At 41.4% G+C, this 26190-nt stretch overlaps 1 protein-coding gene across 11 annotated transcripts in view; it reads left to right on the top strand.

Moving 5' to 3' along the window:
* The first annotated feature begins 153 nt into the window (after positions 1 to 153).
* LOC103147182 (sodium channel protein type 2 subunit alpha-like) overlaps positions 154 to 26190 on the top strand; it is a 36186-nt gene continuing 10149 nt past the window's right edge. For 2 of the 11 annotated variants that reach the window (XM_016678165.1, XM_016678169.1), the window contains exons 1-21: positions 162 to 457; positions 5862 to 6181; positions 7139 to 7257; positions 7510 to 7599; positions 8612 to 8740; positions 9860 to 9951; positions 12061 to 12300; positions 13590 to 13653; positions 14609 to 14750; positions 14872 to 15078; positions 16000 to 16278; positions 17136 to 17456; positions 17628 to 17760; positions 17850 to 18088; positions 18194 to 18367; positions 19031 to 19387; positions 19621 to 20136; positions 23527 to 23662; positions 24509 to 24663; positions 24748 to 24921; positions 25144 to 25266. In XM_016678165.1, coding sequence (XP_016533651.1) covers positions 5915 to 6181; positions 7139 to 7257; positions 7510 to 7599; positions 8612 to 8740; positions 9860 to 9951; positions 12061 to 12300; positions 13590 to 13653; positions 14609 to 14750; positions 14872 to 15078; positions 16000 to 16278; positions 17136 to 17456; positions 17628 to 17760; positions 17850 to 18088; positions 18194 to 18367; positions 19031 to 19387; positions 19621 to 20136; positions 23527 to 23662; positions 24509 to 24663; positions 24748 to 24921; positions 25144 to 25266 — 3957 coding nt within the window. In that variant the 5' untranslated portion in view covers positions 162 to 457; positions 5862 to 5914. Of the gene's footprint in view, positions 458 to 912; positions 1013 to 2348; positions 2592 to 5861; positions 6182 to 7138; positions 7258 to 7509; positions 7600 to 8611; positions 8741 to 9859; positions 9952 to 10221; positions 10314 to 12060; positions 12301 to 13589; positions 13654 to 14608; positions 14751 to 14871; positions 15079 to 15999; positions 16279 to 17135; positions 17478 to 17627; positions 17761 to 17849; positions 18089 to 18193; positions 18368 to 19030; positions 19388 to 19620; positions 20137 to 23526; positions 23663 to 24508; positions 24664 to 24747; positions 24922 to 25143; positions 25267 to 26190 lie in introns of those variants that run through there. The other 9 variants (XM_016678160.1, XM_016678167.1, XM_016678170.1 and 6 more) reach the window with 8 other exon arrangements.

Below are 26190 nucleotides of genomic sequence, written 5' to 3' on the forward strand. Positions count from 1 at the left end.
GACCTATAAAATATATCACCTGAACTTTAACTAAAATGTTGAAAAATTCTTTTTTTTCTTCTTTTTTTTTGGTGCTTTTGGTGATGAACAACAGGTTGCTCGCATCTCGAACCGTGGTTTGGAAATGTTCTAGAAGTGCTGCACGTACGGGCCATCTTGTGACGGTCCCCGTGTTAACGACACTCACTCCCAGACCGCTGAGCCGTGCCTAACCAACCGGAAGCGCGGAATGATTTCTCCACGGCAAGCAAGGGCGGATAAAAAAAGGAGGGGAGAAAAAAGCATCAAAGAGTCGCTTATTAGATGATTAACCGTTCGTCTAACGGGATTTCACAAAAGAAGGGGGAAAGCCTTTAAATCTCGCATTGACTGACCATCCATTTAATCACTGTAGGATTATTCTTTTGGATATGGGATCTACCTTCAGGGTCCCCACCTGCTGGGCACCGTAATGGTGGTAAGTATTCACATATATTTTACTGAACATAAAAAATATGTAGCCTGACAGTTTATTGGGACTCTGTAATATATGGTTTCTCTCCCATTTTAATTGCCAATTTTGTGTGACGTCATTTTAAGCGTTTTCTCTGATAAATTGATCCATGTAACATCAATGGTCTATGCTTCGGCGTGGTGTTTTTATCTTTTTCTATGATATCCCTCCGCTAATTGCGCGCGTGCCAGGCATATTCAGCATTGTTCCTATGCATAATTATTTTTTTCTCCTTCAGTGATGAGGTTTAAAATGTAAAGCAAAGGTTAATGTATATTTTTCCTTTATTTAAACCCAGCCAGTTATTAAAGATTAAATCTACCCCTATTACGAATCAAATTATTTTCTAGTCGTGACAAACAAACCTGTGTGAGAGAAAAAAATACTAGAATCTTTCACGACGTGCGCGTGCTGGTAAAAAATTTTTCGAGATCTCTTTTTTTTTTGTTGATGTTGTCGAAATTATTCCCGAGGGTACGTGACGCAAAAACGGACAACATTCATCCAGGTTTCGACCAGGTAGGCAAGACCTACGTGTGACTGAGGTGACGGGGAGAAAAAAAGCTCCTCCATCTATTTTTGGAAAATCAGTGTGCATGTGTGTATGTAAGGAAATGACAACAGTGCACACACATCTGGGAAGGACACGCCCAGACTCATTCAGAACCATTTGTTCAACTGTCACTTTTACATCACCTTTAACATACAGTTTGCTCATTTATAAACCAGTCGTTTTTCCGTTGTCCGTCATTCTTGAGAGCAGCCATCTTTAAACTCGTCAATAACACATAAGGTGTCAATAGGTTAAGACTACCAAAAATAAGGTCGTCCTCTGTCTGCTTGGTAATGATGTCCTTTTGCACTTTACAGATCGGTTCATTAGAGGACGGTGAAGTTGGCTTGCGATTCAATACTTCTTTAAAGGGTTATTTCACTCACTTTCATAACACTGAATGCAAATAGACATGATTCTGGCTGGATAACAACCTCTCTTTTTGGCAATATTGCTAGAGCTTATTAATATTGATTGGTTTCCTGGCACAAATGCTACCACTACCATGCTTAACAGCTTGACAAGAAACAAACAAACAAAAAAGCTATAATATTACTGCTAGAAGTCGTTTATTTTATTTTCTCAGGCTAGGTTTTAGCAAAAACAGAAATAATATTTTTATTTTGTAACTGATACTACTAACTGAAAACATGCTCCGCTGAAGAGAAGCTAACATTGCGCAATAATTTAAGCAATCTTAGTTATGCCTCTTAAGAAATCCTTTGCATTAAAAATAATATCGTGAATGACTTCCACCAGGTAAGACTTAATGTTTTTCTAAAACAAATATTGACATACTTTAGGGAATAAAAAACAAAATCCCTCCAATTGGTTTTACCTTTAGCTAGCTAAAGGTAGCATTTATGTTGTTTATTTATACTTTTGACATGATCAATGTGAAAATAACCAGTTAAATCATGTCATACTGGTTTGCTTTAAATTATCGTGTAAATATCATTATTTGTCCTATGGTAAATAAAGGTTGGCCGTTATCTATTTCTGATATTAACATCTGTCATTTTTAAGTGACAAAAGAGGAAATAGGAAAAACTCTGAACAGGTGGAAATACCTTTTCAACAACACTGTTTACATTGGCAAATATAAAACATTCTGGCATAGAACAACTTAGCCATTTTTCAGGCATTTTATGTTCTGAAATAAGGAAGCTAGAAGTCAGTAAAATATGCGGAACAGGTCTTTAGTCAGTGGGATGAATCAGAAGCCAACTTCAGCCGGTTTCCAGCAGGAGGTGGCGGTGGAGGGTGTCTGCTGCTGCCGTCTCTAAAGCCAATGAAACACTCAACCTCGGTTAGTCTCCCACCTGTGTGCGCGTGCAAATGCCCACGCTTACGGGGCTTTTTTTTTATATTGTCATGAGTGTTTACTCCTGGGGAGGTTTTATCTTGTTGTTGCTGGGGAAGTATCCAGAGGGTGCTTCTCGTTAGTGGCGAATGTGACGCTTTTGAGGTGAATACGGAGACTTCGTCAACATGGCGACAGCTGCTGCTGCTGCTGTGGCTCATTGTGAAGTCGCGACAACTCAGGTACCGTCCGACTTCCTTCTTTCTCGTCAGCCTTCACATGTACGCTGGTAGAAATCAGAGCGCGGAGTTTCTGCCTGATTGCCAGCCTGTGTATCAGCTTCTAGCGCGTGGAAACGTTGTTAGAGTTGCTCTAAGGTCACTTTCTCTGAAATTCGGCCAATTAAACGTACCTAACAGGTTTTCTTCCGCCAGCAGCAGCTTCTCGTACAGAACTCCATGTCGGCCCATCTATGCTGGGTTTCTATGGCAGGCTTTAGACAACCCTCAGCAGAAAAATAAGCGACTTTAATCGAGGTGTCCATTTGTTTGTTTTGGAGACAGCTGCCTTCCTCTTCTTCAGCACCATGGACAGCGAACCATCTGTCCATGGAAAATCATAGCGAACGCCTGAGCATGAAGACTGATAATGGAGGCGTAATATTAAAGAGAGGAAGACTACCCTGAGACTCTGTATGTAGTTACCATTTTTGACTGTTTCCATCTGTCTTCAAAAGTTGTTGCTTTTGAAAAATATTCACACAAGTATTATGTATGTATGTATACATATATATATATATATATATATATAATCAGATACATCGTTCTCTCCATACATAATAAATGATCAGTAATGTGCTGAAATTTTAACTCTTTAAATCCCAGTCTGGCTTGATATTAACAGGATGTTTTGCTAGCATTATTTCTTAGTTAACTTTAAACATGTATTCTGCTTGTTATTGAGTAAAACTTGTCTAAAGGAAGCAGTCCTCTGCTGACATGATGCTCTAGCCTTTTAGCATGCCAACCATTCTTTCAGGTAGCTTTACCTTTATAACAGTAATAGATTATTTTCAAGAGGATCCAGCAGGACTCTGGTCACCTTTTCTTAAATTTGAGGTAGTCTTAAACTATCATTACTTTCACAAAAGATGTCACATTCTTATTAAGCATGTTTCTGTATTTCTCTTAAAATCACAGTAAACAAAACCACAAACATCCAGCAGTTAAACTTAACATGTTTTACATTTTTCTTATTTTCTTATTAGGTCAATATAAAGCACCAGAAATACCAGCAACAGTTTCTTCTATTTACAGTAGTTTGAACATATTATCCTGAAATTAGCATTAAAGTTTTTTGTTGTAATTATTTAATTCTATAAAGAATAACAATTAATGGATGACTGTATGTTGCTCATTGTCCACATCTCTAGTTAGTATTTGTATGTATGAGTCAGACCATATCTTACGTTTATAGATATGTAATCCTTCCATAAGCAGAAATATCTTCTGGCCGTCCATGTTGTCAGTCTGTCATGTTAAATTTGGCTGTACAGACGGCCACCATGACAGTTGAGCTTAGAGGTGTAGGGTCGGAGGTGAAGATGAGGACTAATGCATTTACAAACAGCTGGACAAGCCGTCAAGCCACACATTACAACACAAGATCCTTTGGGAGATTTTAGAACACACAAGGATGTGTTTAATGGATCTTCTGTCGCAAAGATCCTTATTGACCGCAGTTTGAAACCTGCAGCAGATTTAAGTGTGAAAAAGTTGCTTCATGCTGTCCCAACCATGAAGCTCCAATGAGAAAGAAAGAAGAAAACAGGCACATATTGGAACTGTTAATCACAATATTTACCAAGATAATCACTATTACAATTATGACTTCATTTAAAACACCTGACTCATGTACAAAATGGCTAAATGTGATTTGTTTTCCTTCAGTAAACACTTCCACACAGAAGAGTGTTATTATAATCACATATATTTTCAACAATATTAAAGGGGATAATCTCTCACGATTGTTGGGAATTGTTGTGCCCATTTTCATTTATGATGCGATTAATCGATCTATTGCTGATCGTGACAGGGTTACTGACGACACCTGGTTGTTTGTGTCGACTGTCTCTCTTTGAAACAGAAACACCCGTCGACTGACAATGTGTGACGAACCAAGCAGGGATCACTTCTTTTGAATCCCAGCCAATGGGAAGATTTCTAGAAATAATACTGCTCGCACACAAGGGGAAGCACCAAGCAGCCTCTGATAATGGCTCACTAGGGTTTTTTTTCTCTCTTTTGTTGAGGAACTTGTTTGTGTGTCTTCTCACCACTTGTCCTGTGGGAGCAAACCGGGCCTGGGTGTTGACAGTGGGGAGGAACTGGTGCTGCTAACGATTAAGAAAATGGCAGCAGCTCATCGCGTTGGTTTATTCTAAATGTTTTTGATAAGATTTTAGTTTATTCCTGTTCTAATCTGAAACCATCTAGTAGTTAATTATTGCAGGACAAAATGTCCTTTGAGTCTACAGAGAGCTCTGGTAGCAAGAGGCAGAACACAGTGATAAAAAGACAAAGAGAGTTACATAGGGAAGACTAGTTAGATCAATGCTGCCTCACAATACATTTATACCTCTATTCTCTCTTACTAAAATGAAGGCTGAAGTAAAATTTTGCCAAAGTGATTTTAGTTTTTGACAAAATCACTTTTAGCAAAAGAAAAAAAAAAGACTGATTATTTTAGGAAGATAACGACATGTAACGTTGAAACACTGATTAAAATATTTGATGTGTATTGATGATTTATCTGATGGCATTTGACAAAATGTAATGTTTATTGCCTGTTTAATGACTGTCTTGAGCTGCCTGGTCGCTGACATGTAATATACAAATAAGCTTGAACTTAATGTATAACATAACATTAACATGAATTCATGCATTTTCTTTAGAGTTCTTCTAGATACTGATGGCTGCGATTTCCTGTAGCAGTCTGTAATACAGCAAGTCTGTTGAAGCTTCTGACTGAAGACCCTGTCATGAAGAGAATACTCAGGGTTCGGGTTGTCTGTTATTTTCTGGACGTCCTAAAGAATCTTCAATAAAGTTGCACTTAAATGTATGAAGGAGGGAAAACATTCATTGTTTAAAGTGGACTGGAAACAATCGGGGGGTACGAATATTTTTCCTCGGGGCTGTATTGGTTTATTTCTCCTCAGAGCTCTGTCTGGAAAAAGATGCTGAATAAATGTGAAGCTGTTCATGTTCTCACATCATCAGTCATCAGTTATAAAACCCAACATGTTCAGACTATTGTGTTCAACAGAAAGGCAATCCAGAGCGTTAGTCACTCTGAAGCAGTGAAACAGACTCACTGCGTCCTTGTTTCCCACTCCTAATGTCTACCCAAATGTGATGGCAGGTTCTCATGTCAAAATAAGAGCCTTTAATAGAGAAGTGATGACAACACCCGGTGTTTTGGACCCCCTTCCCCCACTTATTTCTCCGCAGCTCTCTTCCATAGCTGAGCTCCTCGCTGCCCTCTGAAGGAGCAGGATGACAAGATGGCGCAGCTGCTTGTACCGCCCGGACCAGACAGCTTCCGCCCCTTCGTCCCCGAGTCGCTGGCCGCCATCGAGAGGCGCATCGCCGAGGAGGAGGCCCGGCGACCCCGGGCGGAGCGCCGCAGCGACGATGACGATGAAAACGGGCCCAAGCCCAACAGCGACCTGGAGGCGGGGAAGTCCCTGCCCTTCATCTACGGGGACATCCCTCCAGGCCTGGTGTCAACCCCTCTGGAGGACCTGGACCCCTTCTACAGCAACCAGAAGGTCGGTTTCACTCGACCTCTGCGAGAGGAACAAAGGAGCATAAACAGATTTCCATAATAACATTCATTTGTCCTTCAGATTAAGGTATGACTCATGCAGTCTAGTTTGAATGATTGCAGCTCTGCAGACTCTGGCTTTTCATGAAAGGTTGAAGTTTGTTCTCTGGTGATTAAACTTTTAATTGCATAGAAAGTTTCATGAACTCTGTACAGATCATTTTCAGCATTTTGGTTACTATTAAAAATAAAGCCAGAATAATTCATCTGTAACTCAAAGATGGTGTCTTATCTAAAAAGTAATAATCTTATGCTTCATTAAAATCAACGGCTGTATTTCCAGGAGTTGTTTCATGTTTCATCCATATCCTTTCAAAAAATATTTACATGATATCTGCTTCAAGCTAAACCTCCAGTTAGTCATAGGGTAAATAAAAATTAAAATAACCCAACTTAACATGCATATGCATATCATTTCAGTGGACCATTATTAAAAGTTCATGTATTTCAGTAATTCCATTTAGAAAGTGAAACTTGGAAATATTGAAACATAATTATACATTTTAGTTCTAGTATTTATTTGCCAGAGAAACTGGATTTTGTGCAACCATCAAAATCATCAAAAGTACTAAATACAAAGCCATTACTGTGTAATAAAACAGGAGTTTGACTTGAGTTGATTAGCAGAAATAAATGACCTTCTCAGATTGTTTAAGTTAATATCCCATATCAGAACATATAAAGTAATGAACGTCTTGTTGAGTTAAAATATTTATCACACGTGAACATGAACACGATGTTCTTGAAGTCAGTATACGATTAGTGTAGCGATTTGATTCATGGATAAGTTTTCAGCAGCAGCCATGTTCGGTTTCTGTATTTATGGTCATTGTGCATCACATTCTATACAATGTTTTCTATGGCAATCTTAACCCTTTTGGGTCTTTTTTTTGTCTTTCAGACCTTCATAGTATTGAATCGTGGGAAGGCAATCTTCCGTTTCAATGCCACTTCTGCCTTGTACATCCTAAACCCCTTCAACCCTCTGAGGAGGATAGCTATTAAAGTTTTAGTGCACTCATATCCTTTCAGAGTTTCTGGTGGACGCAGCTCGATTTGGATTAAAGGGATTTATCAGACAATAGAGGGAGTTAAAGGAGCTGCCGGTAAAGACTGTGTGGCTCTGAATGCTTTGTTGATCTACTCATCACTACAATACAACCAGAGGGCAGCCGGTGTTGGTTTAAATGCTGTCTGGCTAGACGTAGTTTGACTGGTTTTATTGTTCTTTCAATCAGCCGATTTCCTTGTGCACCTTAACTTTGCTCCCACGATGTTCAGCATGTTGATCATGTTCACCATTCTGACCAACTGTGCTTTCATGACCCTGAGTAACCCCCCAGAGTGGGCAAAGAATGTAGAGTAAGTATACAGACGTCCACTAAGATTTATAATAATGTGACAAGTATTCATTCTCCTTCAGCTTTCCCACAGTTTGTTACAATGCAAACACAAAACTAAGCACCAGCTGACCTGTCCTATACGGGGTTTAATTTGTAAGTAGTGAAAAATGATCAGCATTAATTTGGGAGTTTAAATGGGGTTCCATTTTTCAACATGTTATTCATTCATTTATAAATGTCACATCGAGCTAAATGTTTAGTTTGTAAACTAAATACTGAGTTTGCTAATGAAATTGTGTAGGTAAGTTATTAGCTTTCACCACCAAGCTAAGTATTTCATTTGTAAACTACTGAGCTACTGAGACTAACAAAATAACCAACTTGCCAAAATATTAATTTTGAAGCTAAAAAATTAACTAACAAACTATTAATTATAATCAAAAAAAATATCTCACTAAGTAACTAAAAATTTTGTTTCAGTTGTATTTAGCATTGGCTAAATATTTAGCTGTAATTAAATTTTTAAATTGGAGCTAATTGTAAATTATTTATCATGGTAATTAAATGTTTAGTTTGAAACTCAAAGAATGAATGAATGAATTACATGGTGAAAATACAACTTTGAAATATCTCCCCCCTGTGTCAGGCTGAAGAACCCAAATGATTAATTTTTGACCAACTACACATGGTACTTCATAGTTTGCCAGGTATATGTGGTGCTGATTGAATGTGTTCAGTATGGATTCTAATCCATACTGCACTTTTTAGATTTTTATTAGGACAACTTGTATGAGTTTCCTTTCACGTCACATTTATTCACCACTTTGTGTTGGTCTGTGACGAACTCCCCGAACTTGGCATTGAAATTTGTGATTGTCACAAGGGGAATTCATTCTTTTTGTGTAACACGAAGGTTTGAGTTCTGCTCTGTTTGTCTTAGCTTCTCTCTGTCTTGTTGCCGGTTGCAGCCAGATCCAATTTTTCTCTCTGCGTGCGTTTTCATTTCCTCTCCTCCTCACCTTGCTGCCCAGGTACACATTCACAGGGATTTACACCTTCGAGTCCCTAATAAAGATCCTGGCCAGGGGCTTTTGTGTGGGGAAGTTCACCTTCCTGCGGGATCCATGGAACTGGCTGGACTTCAGCGTCATCCTCATGGCGTAAGTATGACCACAAAGTCTTGTTAGGATCGTCTTGAAATGATCTGCCACAGATTAAGCAGCCAAAGGTTTTTAATGTTAATCTGCCCAGAAGATTAATACATCCTGAATGTGAGAAGATGAACAGAATGTAATCTGAAGCTTGGTAGTGTACCTTTAGAAAGCATGGCTAAGGGAATCATAAATGTACTCTGTCATAATGGATGTGAGCCCCTAAAGCACGCACATTGGCCCATATTTGAATCGCGCCTCAGCGATTCCAGCTATTTGTCTTTAAAGTGCAAGACAAAGACTTGAGTGTTACAGTGCATGCCTCTTTGTTGGTAAAGATTTTGTATCTTATATATTGTATCATGTGGAGATGCACCGATCAGAGTTTTATGGCTCATTTCAAATCTTTTGAGAGTTTGTTTTCAGGAGTTAACATGCTAATGCTAATTCTGTCTGGAATTGACCTTTATAGCATCACAATCTGACAAATTTGCTTAATAGGAACTTGCAAATTTTGAAATGTTTTGGCTCTAGGATGAGGTGTGTTTTTTTTGGCTGTACTGAAAATGGTTTATTTTGCAAAACTGCAATGAAAACACTTTTTTCACATCACATGTGACATGTGATTGACAACCGGATGTTGCTATTGGAGGGAACCACAAAGAAGAAGTTGACAGGAAGCAGTTGGGCGACGATGTTTTTCAGTGACTTATCATGTGAACAAACTTATTCACGTGATTTTAATTGCGTTTCTTATTTAATGGAAACGCCACAATTGCAAGATTGTATTTTTTCAACACATTTTGTGCATGTTTGTAATGGAAATGCAGCTTGTGCTTATTCCTTTGAGAACTTTTTAAGACATTTAATGACTGATATGAGGAAGAGGAGCAGTCTTCTTCCCTCATTAAGAAGAACTCTGAAGGATATCGTTACTTTGACCTGGTAGTGTTGTGACTTTTGAGTTTCGTCAGCTTGTTTCCTCGGTGCATCTCTAGCGTCGTGCTCCAGACTCCCATTTATTATCCCACATTTTCCGAAGCCGGACTATTTCTCCCATGTGTTATGACTTGAGCAGTAGGTTTGCCTGTGCATTGCTTTGCAGTAACTGTGCATTTGATCCTGCAGGTATATAACAGAGTTTGTAAACCTAGGCAATGTTTCAGCTCTGCGCACATTCAGAGTTTTGCGAGCTTTGAAAACTATCTCAGTAATCCCAGGTAAGGGCGCCAGCGCCTGCTGCCAGCAACTCCTGCCATTTGTCCTCTGTGTGTGACCGTTTGCCGTCCCCCTCCTCCTCCCCCAACCCACCCCCTCCTCTCCCCGTGGCCCTCCTTGTTGTCTCGTAACGCCTCGTGTGTGGATGTCTGATTTGTGTATGCGTGTACGTATGTGGGGTGTGTGTCCCACACCTTCCCCCTCCCTTCCAAAACCCCTCCTCCCCCCTCCTACTACCTCCCCTCCTTCCCCTCCACTGCATTCCCTTACAGATATGTCACAGAGTTTGTGGACCTGGGCAATGTCTCAGCACTGCGAACCTTCAGGGTTCTGCGAGCCCTGAAAACAATTTCAGTCATCCCAGGTGAGAGAGCCATCAAGGCCCAATGAGGTTAACATACAACGCTAACGGCTAACTGACATTTCGCTAACATTCAAACCCATGCGCCAACCCCCCTGCCCCCTCCTCTCAGCTCATCTCACTGTAGCTAAGCCTGACGACGCTTGTCGCCGTCCCTCATGCTGCCTTCGTCCCAAGGCCAGTAAAAGCTGGAATCTGGCTCCAATCTGCACAGATTGACATGATTCTCTGCTTTTAAGACACATCCTTTAAGGCAGAATTCTTTTTGGTTGAAATCTATTCTTGCCTTGGGAGCCTTCCAAGTAGAGTTTGTGCACTATTTCTTTCTTTCCTTTTTTGCATGAGACATTGCAAAAGCCGATTTTCTTGTGGCAAGCTCTTTTGTGTGTGTGTGTGTGCAGGGTTCCTCCCTTACCTTGTTTTCCTGTGCATGTCTTGTTCAATGTTGTGTGTTTTTATGGTAAAAGTGCACAGTGAGTGGTACGAAATGGTACTTGATAACACACATAGCTAGGTTCAGAAGTTTACATACTCATACATTAATTGGGTGTCATGATAGGTTTTGTCTTATGATGCATTTCAGCCTTTTTTTCTCTTTGAGATAAATGAAATAATTTTAAATTCAATACAAATGATCTCTGATCTAAATGGTTAGAAATACACATGAACAAGTACATAGATACAGACACCTTCATTACTGGTTTAAGAAGTCGTACACCTAACTTCAGATTTGAAAATTCATCATCATTGAATTGTGTGGGGAAAAAAAGGCAACTCAAGTGCATCATGTACGACTCCAAATCAATGACACGCATGTTTGATGAGTGTGTATAACTTCATGAATGGCACTGTAACACACTATTAGCTCTTTACTTAAAGATGATTGTCACCAAATATCTACTAAATAGCTGTTAAAACAAACATTTGGAGTTTGAGTAAAGCAGAGGAACATGCATCCAGATGGTTTGGATACATAAACAGGAGGGATGGTGTGTGTTCTGGACAAAAGGACGTTGTATACAGAGCTGAATTTCTGTGACAGTCGATACCTGTGAACATCCACAAAACTCAAAAACAAAAATCTGGCACATATCACATTTAACGTTGCAAATACATTCTTTAAATTCTGCTACACACGTGACCTGAAGCCAGAGAAGTTAGCCCACTAGCTCATGGGTTGCATGTTGTTGGGCCTATTTAGGACTTTAACTTGAACTCTTTCTCCACCCTTTAAAAACCATGTAAAATCAATTGCAGTGCGATTGCCAGCCTTTTTAGGAAGGTAGTTGGACATTTAATCACACGAACATATACATTTGCTTTAGTCCGACTTTAAATTCTCTTGGTTTTGGTTTTGCCGCACTACAAAGCACACAGAACCAGAACCTGCACATTTTTCTACAAATGAAGAAACCCATAGAAAAGATTTGCAACAATAGTAGCCGTGGCAACAGGAAGTTATCAGAAGGATAATGAATCAATGCTGGAGTGCAAAAGTATTCACACCTCACCTTATTTTTTTATATTCATCAGTGGATTTTATTGGAATCTTTTATATGTTTTAAGAAACAAAACTGAGCAAAAAAACAAACAAAAAAAAAACAAAAAAAAACCTTTGTCACCCTGATTCCTGGATGACAGCAAATAATTCATACAGGAACTTTCACTGCCTGTTACTGTAATTTCTTAATAACTGTGTCTTCTCTGGTCAAACTGCGATTCATTAACTTTGCCCCACCTCCCGGTTTAGGCCTGAAGACCATCGTTGGCGCTCTGATCCAGTCGGTGAAGAAGCTGTCGGACGTGATGATCCTCACCGTGTTCTGCCTCAGCGTCTTTGCTCTGATCGGCCTACAGCTCTTCATGGGCAACCTGAGGCAGAAGTGTGTGCGCGTGCCAAACTTCAGCAACGCCAGCAGCAGCAACAGCAGCAACGACACGGGCCTGTTCAACACCACACTGAACTGGACCGAGTTCATCAGTGATGAGAGTAAGCCGACACGCAGCGGGGTTAGCTTAGGTTGGACCGCAGCGATCTGCATGTCGCAGGGCGGATAATCATCCCAACAATGAGAGCCTCCCTCCCCCCCAGCTCCCCTCTGCTCTTTGCCCCCTCACCAGCAACCGTCATTCTCCCGTAGCCCATCTGTGTGGCATGAGCAGCCTAAAGTGCTGCAGGAGAGTGAGTCACTGACCGCCAGCGGGACACCAAGGAGACACGCACCGGGTACATGACAAACCGAGGCAGAGTCGCAGACTAACAAGGCGACAGAGGCGTAGCTCAGCCACTGGAACAGGCGCGAGATTTTAATTTACAGTCCGAGAAACAAGAAAACCCTAAAAAAGAAATCCAATCTAGATGGATATAAAAAAGTGAATTTGTATATAAAATTATTTACATCTGTTGAGCTTATTCCCATTTTTTCGATATTACTTCCACAAATTTCATCTAATGATTTTAAGTAGCAGACTGACGCAAAATAGTCAGTGATGGTGAAGTGGAAGTGAAATATCACCTTGCTAAAATAATGTTCTAAGTCATTTTTTGCCAAAATGTTTTTGAAAGAAAAAAAAAAAAAACTAAAAAAAACTTGTGGCAAAAGATGACTTAAACCATTTATCTTAGGAAGGTGAGAAAATGCAACATCATTTTCAAATTGTTTCACAAAGAACGATTTAAAAAAAATGTGGTATTCATTTGTTTTCAGCCCCCTTTATTCTGAAAACTTTAAATTAAACCCACTGCAACCAAATTGACTTGAGTAATCAATTATTTCATAAGTAGAGTCCACTTCTGTTTGTCAGTATACATCCACCTCAGAGGCTTTTTAGAGAACAAACTAAATCAGAAAGACCAAGAAATTCATTCTCCAGATACTGAAAGATAGTGGTGGCAGAATCATGCTGAGGGGATGCTTTTCTTCAATATGAACATGAAAAATGTTCCTACATGTCAAAAAATTGGTGCAGACAGCCCAAAAGAAGCAACTGTAATTGATCTGATATTAGCTGAACAAAAAGGCACATTTCAGATTTTTACTTTCTAATTTCTTCTGCTTCAGCCTTATGCAGCTGTTTGTGTTGATCTATCAACTGAAATACAATAAAATACTTCAAAACATCACATGTGAACACGCTTGAAGTAGTTATAATATTTCTGCATAGCTGTGTATTAATCCTCGCTCATAAAAGCCACAGGATGCCCGTTCTGCTCTGTCTGTTTAATATCCTGTATGATGCGGCTCAGACTGTTGTCCCTCTGTCTGCCCTCCTCTGCAGGTAATTACTATCACCTCCCTGGCCGTAGGGATGCTCTGCTCTGTGGAAACGGCAGCGGTGCCGGGTAAGGCTTGACATGCTTTATTTATGTGGCCAATTAGACGCACAGCAAAACGGAGCAGACCCAGTTAGAGTCGATTCCAGAAAGTGCAGCGAGCTTCCAAACTACTGGCTTATATTGACTCCTTGTGATGTACTGGGTTTGTTTGTTCATACGTAGAAAGACTCTAGATTTTGTTTTCAAGATTAAAACATGGTTTTGCTGCTAGCTTCAGAGAAGAAAGAAGTACTGAGTTACAGTTGGTCATTCAAAAAAAAGAAAACTTGTTCAGGGCACAGGTGTTATATTTTTTTTTACACAAGGCTGGCCTAAGCATTTTTAGAGTCCTAAGCATATTTTTATTTGGACCCCCCTATACCAACATGTCTCCACCAGATACTTCATCGTTCATAAGCTACTCTTCTATCATGTATGTAACATACCATCTATCTTTAGCGCCATTTATAATTAGCGTACATCATACTGATGTCATCATGGCTATTGATTTAGCAAGCAAAAAATTAATAATTTAGATTTTGGAATGCAGAGTGGAATTTAAAGTGTGCCATGTTATTTTAACTATTTGAAAGTAACATCAGTTAAAACAAAAAACTTGACTTTACATTAAACAAGGTAAGAAGTTTGATATCATATTTCCCCAATTTACAGCTGTATTGCTCAATGTTATAAAAAAATGATCATGCTAGCTCTTGGGGGCCCCCTAGTGGTGTGGGGGGCATAAGCAGTTGCTTACCTGCTTATGCCCCTCTGGCTCTGTTTAAACATTAGGTGCTTGTCTGAGCCGCCCCCTCTTCGAATGACGCTCTGGGAAACTGCCAAGATCAAAAACTGCCACTGGCTGTAATGCAACCAAGGGTGTCAAAACTTTTATTTTGTCGGAGTTGCTTGGGTTTCCTGTAAATCTGGTTGGCATTTGCTTCAAATTAAGTCACTTATATCTCCGTTTTGTGTCTTGAAGACTCTGTCCAGAGGGCTTTATGTGTCTGAAAACGGGCCGTAACCCAGACTACGGCTACACGAGCTTCGACACCTTCAGCTGGGCCTTCCTCTCCCTTTTCCGACTCATGACGCAGGACTTCTGGGAAAACCTCTACCAGCAGGTCTGTCGGAAAGCACATTTCACTATCAACACTTACATTCTCGTCTACTGAAATAACGTAGAGAAACGTAAAAGAAGAAAAAAGCCAACTTAGTTTTTCTGCTCTGCTTTGGTGGAATCAGACTTTGCGCGCTGCAGGGAAACCCTACATGATCTTCTTTGTGCTGGTGATCTTCCTGGGCTCCTTTTACCTCATTAACCTGATCCTGGCTGTGGTAGCCATGGCTTACGACGAACAGAACCAGGCCACCATCGAGGAGGCTCAGCAAAAGGAGGAGGAGTTCCAAGCCATGCTGGAGCAGCTGAAAAGGCAGCAGGAGGAGGCGCAGGTAGGAAGCTTCTTCTTTTGTTTTTTCTTTTCTTCCTACATTTTGTTTTTGTTGGTTTGAAAACTGGAACGTATGCAGAACCTATCGAGTGCTCTGATTTGTTTGTTTAGTATTCAGCAGACGCAAAGTGCTCTGACTGATTCTTTCACCGTGAGGCAGAGTTGCCTTGGAGACCCCGGGGTTTTATTGTCTGATGTTTACAGATTGTGAAAATATTTAAACTCAAGTGCACAAAACACACAACATACTCCAAAATGTCTTTATTTATAAAACAAAGATGGAGCCAAAATGGAAAAGCTACTGCAGGGAAAATCAATTTTAAGCATGTCTCTGCTTATTTGACTTCCTAGTTTAGCGTGTATTGAAAACATCAGATGACACACATTCTTTACTGTGTGTCATCTGTGTGTGTGTTATTATCTGTAACACACACACTGGCGGCAGACATTTAAATCCTCGTTCCTTCATTTTGTTTGCATTATGTTTGAACAACAGAAAAAAAAGAAGATTTCTTGGAGCGAATGCTTAAATACTTGAAGGAGTGTGTGATATATTTGGCAGTGCGTTCACTTTTACAGCAGCTGAAAGGTTCCAGCTTCAGTTTTATGTGGGAGCAGTTTCTGGCATTTCGTTGAGGCTCTTTCCACGTTGTAGTAATCAGAAGGAAAATATGTGTGGCGTTTTGTTCGACGCTGTCTACTTCCTAAGGTTTTTGTCTCTCTTGTTTTTCGGAAGCAAAGAGGAACCGCCGTACCCCTCCATCTGCACCGAATGTTTTGGTTCAGGTGAAAACATTCAGACGTCCATTTATAGAAAGGCGTCTGAGGCTGATTCGGCTCTTCATGCCAGGCTCTCTCCTCCACTCCGAGACAGGCGCCGGGTCTCCATGACAACTGTCTCTGTGCTCTGATTGGCTGGCAGGTTGCCGCGGCAGCAGCCACCGAGAGCGGCGAGTACAGCGGGAGAGGGGGCCCCACCTCCGAGTCCTCCTCGGGGACGTCCAAGCTGAGCTCGAAGAGCGCCAAGGAGCGACGCAACAGGCGGAAGAAGAGGAAGCAGCGTGAGGAGGAGGAGGAGAGGGGCGTGTGCGACAAGTTCCACAAGTCCATGTCCGAGGACAGCATCAAGAGGTCCAGCTTCCGCTTCTCCATCGATGCCAACCGCCTCTCCTATGAGAAAAGATGCTCCTCACCCAACCAGGTGGGTTCCAACTTTACATGGCTGATTCATACAGATCATGGATTTAAAAGCTAATTTAATGAAACTTGACAAGTGAAAAGACAAAACCCAGCAAAAGTATTCGCACTCCTTGAACATTAACATATTACAGCCACAAACCTTTAATTCATTTTTGGGGGATTTTGTGCTATGGATCAGTAAACAATAGAATTGTAAAGTGAAGAGACAGTGGTACATGTTTCTCCAAGTATTTCCAAAAACAAATCTGAAAAGTGTGGCATGCTTTTGTTTTCACCCACCTCTTCCTCTGATTCCCTGAAAGATAACCTGGTTCACCTCCTTTGACATGTAGTGGAAGAGATCACTGAATATTTCAGCAAAATCTCTCTTTCATGCACATTAAAAATTGCAGAAGCTAATGCTAAACACATAAAAATGGGCAGAAGCTAACGCTAAACTGCTGAACACATAAAAAATTGTGGAAGCCATTACTAATCATTAAGATGAGTCTCAGTCTGTCTCACATCCTCATCTTCTTCCAGTTGACGGCTGGTTTGAGACTCGCAAACAGCAAAGTCCTCAGTTTCTGATTTTGACACATATTATTACTTTCAAGTTTTATGAATAGGATGAGTTAAGTTAAAAAATTTGACGTGACAAAATGCTCATTCAAGTCAAAAAATGGCTAAAATTCTACGACAATAATTGGTTTAAAAGGCTCGAAAAATGGCTGTCATCCTGAAGTTAAAGTGGCTAACAGGAAATATTAAAAACATACTACCTGAGGGGTAAGGATGTAAATATTAATGATTGTATTCCAACGTGAAAGATTTTTTACAACAAATCCCAGTAACTCCACGCTTCCTACGTCTCTCTAGTCTCTCCTCAGCGTCCGTGGTTCCGTCTTCTCGCCGCGGAGGAACAGCCGCACCAGCCTGTTCAGCTTCCGCGGCCGAGCCCGAGACATGGGCTCCGAGAACGACTTCGCCGATGACGAGCACAGCACCTTCGAGGAGAACGACAGTCGCCGAGGGTCCTTGTTCCTGCCACGGCGCCTGGAGCGGCGATGCAGCGCCGTCAGCCAGACCAGCTTGGGGGCGCCACGGATTGTGCTGCCCGCCAACGGAAAGATGCACTGCTCCGTAGACTGCAACGGCGTGGTGTCGCTGGTCGGTGGGACATCTGTAACAACCTCCCCTGTAGGTCTCCTGCTGCCTGAGGTGACTTTATTGTTTTATGGGTTATTATTTGAACATTTCCCTCCTTAGCATTTGGTTTGTTCGCGTTGGTTTACTGCAACTTTTTTCTACCAAATTTCCAACAGCTAAACCAGTTTTGGGCTGAGTGAGATTTTCTTATTTATTTATTAGGGAACAACAACAGATACTGAGATAAAGAAGCGCCGATCAGGATTCCTTCAGCCTTCCATGGACTATTTAGATGAACCTGGAGGGCGCCAGAGAGCCATGAGCGTGGCCAGTATACTCACCAACACCATGGAAGGTCAGTGTCCTTCTGCGCGTCATGTTTCAAGTTTACGTTTTTCACTTTTTGTTGATTGATTTTTTCAAAGAATGCTCCTCCTTTTCCAGAGCTGGAGGAGTCGAGACAGAAGTGCCCGCCCTGCTGGTATAGATTCGCCAACACCTGCCTGATCTGGGACTGTAACCCGGCATGGCTGAAAATCAAAGAGTTTGTCAGCATGGTGGTCATGGATCCCTTCGTGGATCTAGCGATCACCGTTTGCATTGTCCTCAACACTCTTTTTATGGCCATGGAGCATTACCCCATGACCCCTGAGTTTGCTAACCTCCTTTCAATCGGAAACCTGGTGAGAGTTTGCTACACTTAAAGTTGTAAAGAATTTAATGAATCTTTTTGACTTCCTTTCTTCATGCAGATTTGGGTTCAGCTTTTCTCTTTTTGTTCATTTCAGGTGTTCACAGGGATCTTCACGGCAGAAATGTGCTTCAAGGTCATCGCTCTGGATCCCTACTATTACTTTCAGGAGGGCTGGAACATCTTTGATGGCATCATTGTCAGTCTCAGTCTCATGGAGCTTGGCTTGGCTAATGTAGAGGGCCTGTCTGTGCTCAGATCCTTCAGATTGGTGAGATTCGTCATTTATTTAAATCTGTATAATCTTATCCAAAAACAGCAGGCTGGATAGAAAGATTAGACTAGATTTTAGGAAAAATCCTAACCAACCTGAAAAACATGTCCTCTTCTCTCTTCTGTATGAGAGAAGAGAACAAGTAGTTGTTAGAACAGTCACCTATTAACACATCCCATGTCTGGAGAACACAGTCACAACAGGACTGTTTTAAGTTTAAAATAAGTATGGTATCATGTGACCAGTAGCTTGGTGTAATTATCAGTGTTTTAGGTAAAATGAGTCATATGGCAATTGTTTTAAATGGATACTAAAAATAGTTTAAAAACAGCCAAGGAGAGTTTAAAATAAGACCAACTTACCCTACCTTAAAAAACGATAGGGGTGATGTGGTTCATTTTAAAACCTGTTTGTGAATCATTTCTTCATTTTTTATTAAACTTGAAGTGTTCGATAGGTGCCTTTTCAAAATTTCCTTCGTTCTTGTGTGAGATTATTAACCAATCAGTAGCTTTTCACAAAACATAAGGAAAACTCAGACTCTTCTGTTTTTATAGTTGCTAGAACTATTTTCAAGTAAGCGTGGCACCAAATTTATTTACTTTTTTTTTTACTATGATTACTAATACTGATAGACCTGTAATTTGTGTCTCTAATCAGCTGAGGGTCTTCAAGCTAGCCAAGTCGTGGCCCACTCTGAACATGCTGATCAAGATCATTGGCAACTCCGTGGGTGCCCTGGGCAACCTGACGCTGGTGCTGGCCATCATCGTGTTCATCTTTGCTGTGGTGGGCATGCAGCTGTTCGGCAAGAGCTACAAGGAGTGCGTGTGCAAGATTTCAGAAGACTGCGAGCTGCCGCGCTGGCACATGCACGACTTCTTCCACTCCTTCCTCATCGTGTTCCGGGTGCTGTGCGGGGAGTGGATCGAGACCATGTGGGACTGCATGGAGGTGGCAGGGCAGACGATGTGCATCATCGTCTTCATGATGGTCATGGTGATCGGAAACCTCGTGGTACAAACTGTTTTCTGTGTTTAAGGCTCTGGTTTCTACGGAAGAGGATTAGGGCAACACAAAGAAAAAGAAAAAAACATTGACTTTTTTCAGATATTTGACATTTTTTATTAGAATTTCTACTTTAATCTCAGAATTCAGAAAATTATCTTTTCTGATCATTTTAATCCTCTTCCGTAGGTTTTACTCTTTTTTTCTGTACTATTATTCTTCACCTATAACTTTCCTTCCAGGTCCTTAACCTTTTCCTGGCCCTCCTCCTGAGCTCGTTCAGCGCAGACAACCTGGCGGCCACCGACGACGACAGTGAGATGAACAACCTCCAGATCGCCGTCGGCCGCATCCAGCGGGGCATCTCCTATGTCAAAACCAAAGCGCGGCAGTTCCTCCAGAGCCTCTGCTTCGACGGAGGCAAGGGCTCCAGCCTGGCCGAGGAGAGCAAACCCCTGGACGACCTGCAAAGCAACGGGAAGGGGAACTGCATTTCCAACCACACGCCACTGGAGATCACCAAAGACCCCAGCGTGTTGTACATGATGGAGGGCAATGGGAAGCCGGGGGGGCTGGTGGTTGCGGTAGGCGGGGACACCACGAGCAAGTACCCAATGGAAGAATGCGACTACATGTCCTTCATCCACAACCCCAGCCTTACGGTGACCGTGCCCATTGCTGTGGGGGAGTCGGACTTTGAAAACCTGAACACGGAGGATTTCAGCAGCGACTCTTCTGACGTGGAGGGCAGCAAAGAGGTAAGACGGCTGACCACACGGCTGACATCTCCGTCGGCTTTAGAAAATCACTTCGGCGTCTTTCTTAAAGCTTGATTAAATCGTGATGTCAGGATTATTTGACACGCAATACAAATGAGAGCGTGAATATATAAAGGTTTGCATAGAAATGGCCTTTTCTGACAATTATCTGACAGTCAAGCAGTTTGAAAATAACACAAGTGCTGACTCACATGTACATGCATCATGCTGTGCTAATGGAGTCTTATCTCAAGCATAGAATCCTGGCAGCCATGGCAGCCAAAAAGAGACTCAAATTAGTCTTTGTCCAGAGCAACAGGTTTATGTTTTATCATCAAACTGCATGACTCACTGTTTTGGAGAGGGCTGCCTTACCAGTAAGCTTCGTAAACACACATTTAAATCTTATCTTACGGCATCATTACAATGATTTATGGCTTTGTGTTTAAATAAATTTTCTCACATTTTTCTCGACATGACCACAAATTTCCTTGTTTCCCATATATGACAGACCATCACAGAGTAGAGAATAGAGTAGAGAAGTAGAGAGTAGAGAATAATTGTGAAAAGAAACTGATCACCTGAGGTAAAATCAGATGGCTCAGATGGTTTTCACAATCCTGAGCTGCTTTATGTTGATCTATCCCACAAAACTCAAAGATACATAGAAATTTGTGGCTGTACTGTAGATAAAACTTCAGGAAGATACAACACATTGTATCCTCCTGAATACAATGTGTATTCAGGAGGATATGTAGGACATGGCTACAACGCAATGCCATTTGCGTTGTAGCTAAAAGCCTGATTTGCTGTCGAGCATCGTCAGACTGACAGAGCATCGGGACTTGACTTCCCTGGTGACGGGAATCTGTCACTGTGGGTGTGGTGCCAGTTCCCTGTGATTCAAAACAAGCCAGGAGTCTATTTCTGGCCATGACACAGCACGCTCCATATATGGACCATTTGTTTGACATCACAGCTGCTCTTTACATGCTGTATGCTAAAAACAAACAAAGAAAAAAAGGACATATTCATGTTTTAGCAGATGTATATTTGCTTAGCGACACCAGCATGTGTTTACTGAGTATAACCAGTGAATAGATTTTGTTTCTATTTGTGTCTCTGAGATGATTAAGTCTTCTAACTGTGACCTTATGGAACCGCCAGCGGCATCAGGTTATGTGCTGGCGTTGGTGTGTGTAACTCACTCTGTTTAACCCCCCCTCGTTTGTTATTCCAGCTGTTTCACAGACGCTCTCAAGGTTTTCAGTGAGAAGAGAATTGTAAGATCACTTTATTGCATTAACCATGAGGACTGCCTATGCCATTTACAAACAAACATATTTTTCTCATACCTTCAATGGATTGCCCATTTTCGTTCTTTGCCTGGTCTGCCCTCCGTCCCCCCAACCCACAGCCACCACCACCCACCCCCACCGTCTTTGCTTTATTACCCCTCCCTGCCCCATTCAGCAGCACACCCAATGCTGTGATCATTTTCTTTTCCCTTAATCCCCTTTCCCCTCTCATAATTAACCTCAAGGCATCAGGCTGTATTGCAGTTACAAACCATTTAATGAATGAGCACCTTTTTTATATCCATTGTTAGACAAACTCATCAAGCATAATGTTTGCTTTTGGTTTCATTGCTTGGTTTTTGACTTGGTTTTGGGACTTGATTGGCATCCAACACTCTGAGCTTCAGTATGAAGGAATGGAGGAGGCGGAGGAGAATGTGCAGTAGACGAGAAGGAATGGAGGGAGGAATGAATTTTGCTGTGGTTGGACAAAATTCATTTGTCTGCCTCAGACCCCATGCACACACACATTGAAAATCTGTATGTATTTACCTGTGTAACCTGAACAATAGTGGAATGATGAAAGATTCAAGTTAATTTTCATAAACATGAATTAAAAAAAAAAACTTTTTGCAGAGTTTCAAAAGAGATAACACATTGCTGATTGTTATAACCCTTTAGACGAGAGGATCGTGAAAAATCTCAAACTAAAAAGAAGACAACCAAACAAAATATGTAAACACAATTAATTAGCATTTGGCTTTGATGCTTGTGTTATCCACTTTTGTCTCACTGTGATCACATCATGTTAAAAAAGGTAAACTTTCCTAAGAAACAATAAAATAAAATAAAAAATCTGCCAGTTTTAAGCTGCAAAATGTGAGGCCAACAGCTAAAACAGATTTGTCTGTGCCGAAGGAGGAGCCGAGAGTCGGAGGGAAAAACCCTTCCGTAAAAACAATGCACTTGCGAGCAGCATGCTTCCATCATTCCCATGCCGTATTAGCTGGGTCCCACGGCAATCAGGGCTGCTGCACTGTCTAGGTTGACATGTTACAATACTCCCAACTTCAGAGACCATCGACATGAGGCCAAAAAACACCCAGAGAAAACAGACAGGAGGCCTCACGTCAACAAAAAGTCTCACAATATGCAGATGATATTAGATTATACATTATTTAATAACTAAAGCATTTTAGACTTTAAGATAACCATTTTAAAATCTTGGAAATAGGAGTTGCTGTTGTCCTTTTATGTGTTACCTTTACTACCACCAATGAGTGCTTGAGTCCTCTATTAGGTCCTGTGTGTTTTCTGGGTATGCATCGGTGCTAATTCAGTAGGTCTTTTCTAAACAGGAAACACAAAACCAACTGCACAGCACATGCTGTCTTTCAAACAGTGCACAGTACTGGTTTTTGCTGGTAAGCTAATGTGGTTATCCGTCTACTTCAACTCAAACAGAAGAAGCTTTTTTACACTGCTTTCAAGGAATGGAAATGGTGTGTTTTCATGTCACTGTGGAAAGAGTTCTGTCTCCTCATTGGAGTGGCTTCAGATTTATAAAAGAGACTTGGTAAAACATTCCACCATGTGAGCCACGGAACACTTTTGGAAATGGTGTAGCAAACAAATAAGACTTGGGATCCCTTTTTCCAGTGGACATGACAATACTTGACCCCACGTTCTGCTTGGTACTATTTCAGGCTTTGACTGATGATGCACTGGAATACTGCATGCACTCGTCCTCGAACTGAGGTCACATCAAACGTACCCACAGTGCATTTCCGTAAACCCAACCTTCCGCCTCAAGTGCATAATCTAATTCGAAGCCATCTGGCACAGCTAACGCCAAAGCCTGTCGGTACATTTGATCGATGCTGCATGCGACGATGACAATGCTAGTTTCAGAAGAGCCCAACTCTGTGAGCTATAAGAGTCTTCTCAGTAGAGGTACGCAGTGGAGAGCACATGAACGGAGAATGACCATGATTAGCAGCTCAGACGGTTGGCTCCTAAAACCAATGAACCTCAATGCTCCCAAGCAGCATCATGTGACTGTGTCCTACCGCCTTCTGCTCCGTCCATGTAGAAGCTCGACATAGACCCCCAACCCCTGAGCTCATCAGAAGGGAGCACAGTGGATATTCGACCCCCAGGAGACGGGGCCGAATCCGTGGAACTGGAGCCAGAGGAGTCGTTGGACCCCGAGGCCTGCTTTACAGAAGGTGAGGATGTCAGGGTGGGAGGGGGATTCTAGACGGGGATAGGTGAGTGCATTTTATGTCAAAGAGGAAATCGTTATAACTGCTTTAGCTTAGCAGCGGCCTGTTGTAGCTGAGTGACAGTGAACGCAAATGCTCAGCGAGACAGGCAAGAAATAGTCACTGGGACGGAACGGAAGATGACATTTTGTCTAAAACACCTGCAGTGAATTCGCTTTGTTACAAATGTCAAATATGCAATGCTGCTTTCCAGATCTCTTCTGTTTTTATTTTATTTTATTTTTTTTTTTTTCTGATTTGCCACACTTGAATGTTTCACTTAATCAAGTAAGTTTTGATATCAGACAAAGAGTACACACATAAAACTATTTTCATATGATGATTTGGATTTATTTGGGGACAGAAGTCGTCCAGGTCACAGCGCTCTGTTAACACTCACTCCCATGTGAAGATTTCTCATGACATACAGGGGTGTGAAAAAGTGTTTACCCCCCAATTTAGCTCTGTGGTTGTACCATAACCTCAAGCAGCATGGTGAATCCAAAAGGCTTTGGCACTGATTTCATAGCTGTTTTTTTCATACAGCAATCTATGTAAAAGATCACTCACCTTACACACACACACACACACACGCACACACACAGATCTCAGGGGAAGCCTCTTCACATTCATGGAGGAGTGTTTGGATAGCAGGTCACTGTCACTCAAGATTTGTACAACTGTCTTTAGCAGATTGCTGCTGAGTGAGAGAAGCATAACATGAAATGTGGAGATTTTTAGCTTTGGTCAGCTAGGTCAACTTGCACCTTTTCAAATGCCTGTCATCTAATTTCTCCTACTTGTCTGCAGGCTGTGTGAGCAGATTCCAGTGCTGCCAGGTCAGCGAGGAAGTGGGCTGGTTCAAGAGCTGGTGGACGCTCAGGAAAACCTGCTTTATCATTGTGGAGCACAACTGGTTTGAGTCCTTCATCATCTTTATGATCCTCCTTAGCAGTGGAGCGCTGGTGAGTGTCGAACTCTCTATTCTGGGCAGTTACTTGGTGTGTGTTTTAGATCAAAGCTTACATCCCAGAGTTTGAATCTTTCAGGCTTTCGAAGACATTTACATTGAGCAGCGGCGGACCATCAAAACCGTGCTGGAATACGCAGACAAGGTCTTCACTTACATCTTCATCCTGGAGATGCTGCTGAAGTGGGTGGCGTATGGCTTCGTTAAGTACTTCACCAATGCCTGGTGCTGGCTTGACTTCCTCATTGTAGATGTGAGTATATTAGACTTAATGTGGATGAAAATAAATCTGGTGTTGTGTTAAAACTTGATGCTCAACAAGATCTTATTATTCCTTAATTTCAGAAAAATGCTTAGGAAAAAAATCTGAACTTACTCTCTTAACTCTAACGCATCTTCTTGAAATCTCTACGTCGGTGTGTGGTGTGCAAACGGCCCCCTTCGATCCCTCACCCTGCATGTCTGTGTCTCCCAGGTGTCCTTGGTGAGCCTCGTAGCAAATGCTCTGGGCTACTCTGAACTCAGCGCCATCAAAACTCTGAGGACACTGCGAGCCCTCCGGCCCCTGAGGGCCCTGTCTCGGTTTGAGGGCATGAGGGTAAGAACAGGAGGGACAACAGCTGCACAGAACCATATTTCTGTAACGACTGTCAGTGGACAAACTGAAAATATGTTTCTCTTCTATTTATGTCTCTTCTTTTCTAATATGCATTCCACTGTCATTTACTTTGTACTTAACGTGGTGGTGACTGTTTTGAGTCAGACTGACTCATAAATTTTCACTAAAACGTCTTTTATTAGATATAAACTCAACCTTTAGAGACTGTAGGTCAATTTGCCCTTTCTCCATTTTGTACCCCTTGTTGACATTTCTCCAGCTTCTATTTTCTAAAACAAACTATTTCAAAGCCATTTACTTCAAAATGACTCTTTGGGTTCTCTCAAGCCACAGACCAATAACTAGCTACCATTTCTGTCAAAGGTTTTAGGGAAAGCGGTTTTTAAATCAACTACAAACCTTTCTCGACACCCAGGGTGAATTTGACAGGTTTTAAAATCACATAATCAATGAGGTTTTGAGAATTTCTAGTGACGTTTAGTCATCGCTAGATTGTTAAATAAGCTCAGTGTGGGAAGGAACTGACACCTGGTTGGTATGAAATCTGCTGTGGCTGATGACTCCAAAAAAAAAGGGGCACAAATGGACCAAGGGACAAAATGACCAACGGCCACCTTAATATGGCATTTGTTGCTTCTTAGTTGAAACAAACTCAATTTAAATAAAAACTAAACAGTTGTAATTGTAGTTTAGTTTAACCTGTAAATCAGATGAGGGGAAACCGTCTATCTAACTCAGTAAAACTGTCAGAAAGCTTAGTTTTAGATATAATCCGTATTTCCTGTTAGCTAGGCTAAGTCTTGAGTGTTATGCTAAGCTAATATCACAGCAGCTTCTGCCCACAATCACAATAATCTCCACAGTCTTTTAATTTGTTTATAAAAATTTAACTTTTCAACCCAT

This window comes from Poecilia formosa, unplaced genomic scaffold (assembly GCF_000485575.1).
Source record: "Poecilia formosa unplaced genomic scaffold, Poecilia_formosa-5.1.2 Scaffold175, whole genome shotgun sequence".
NCBI lineage: Eukaryota > Metazoa > Chordata > Actinopteri > Cyprinodontiformes > Poeciliidae > Poecilia > Poecilia formosa.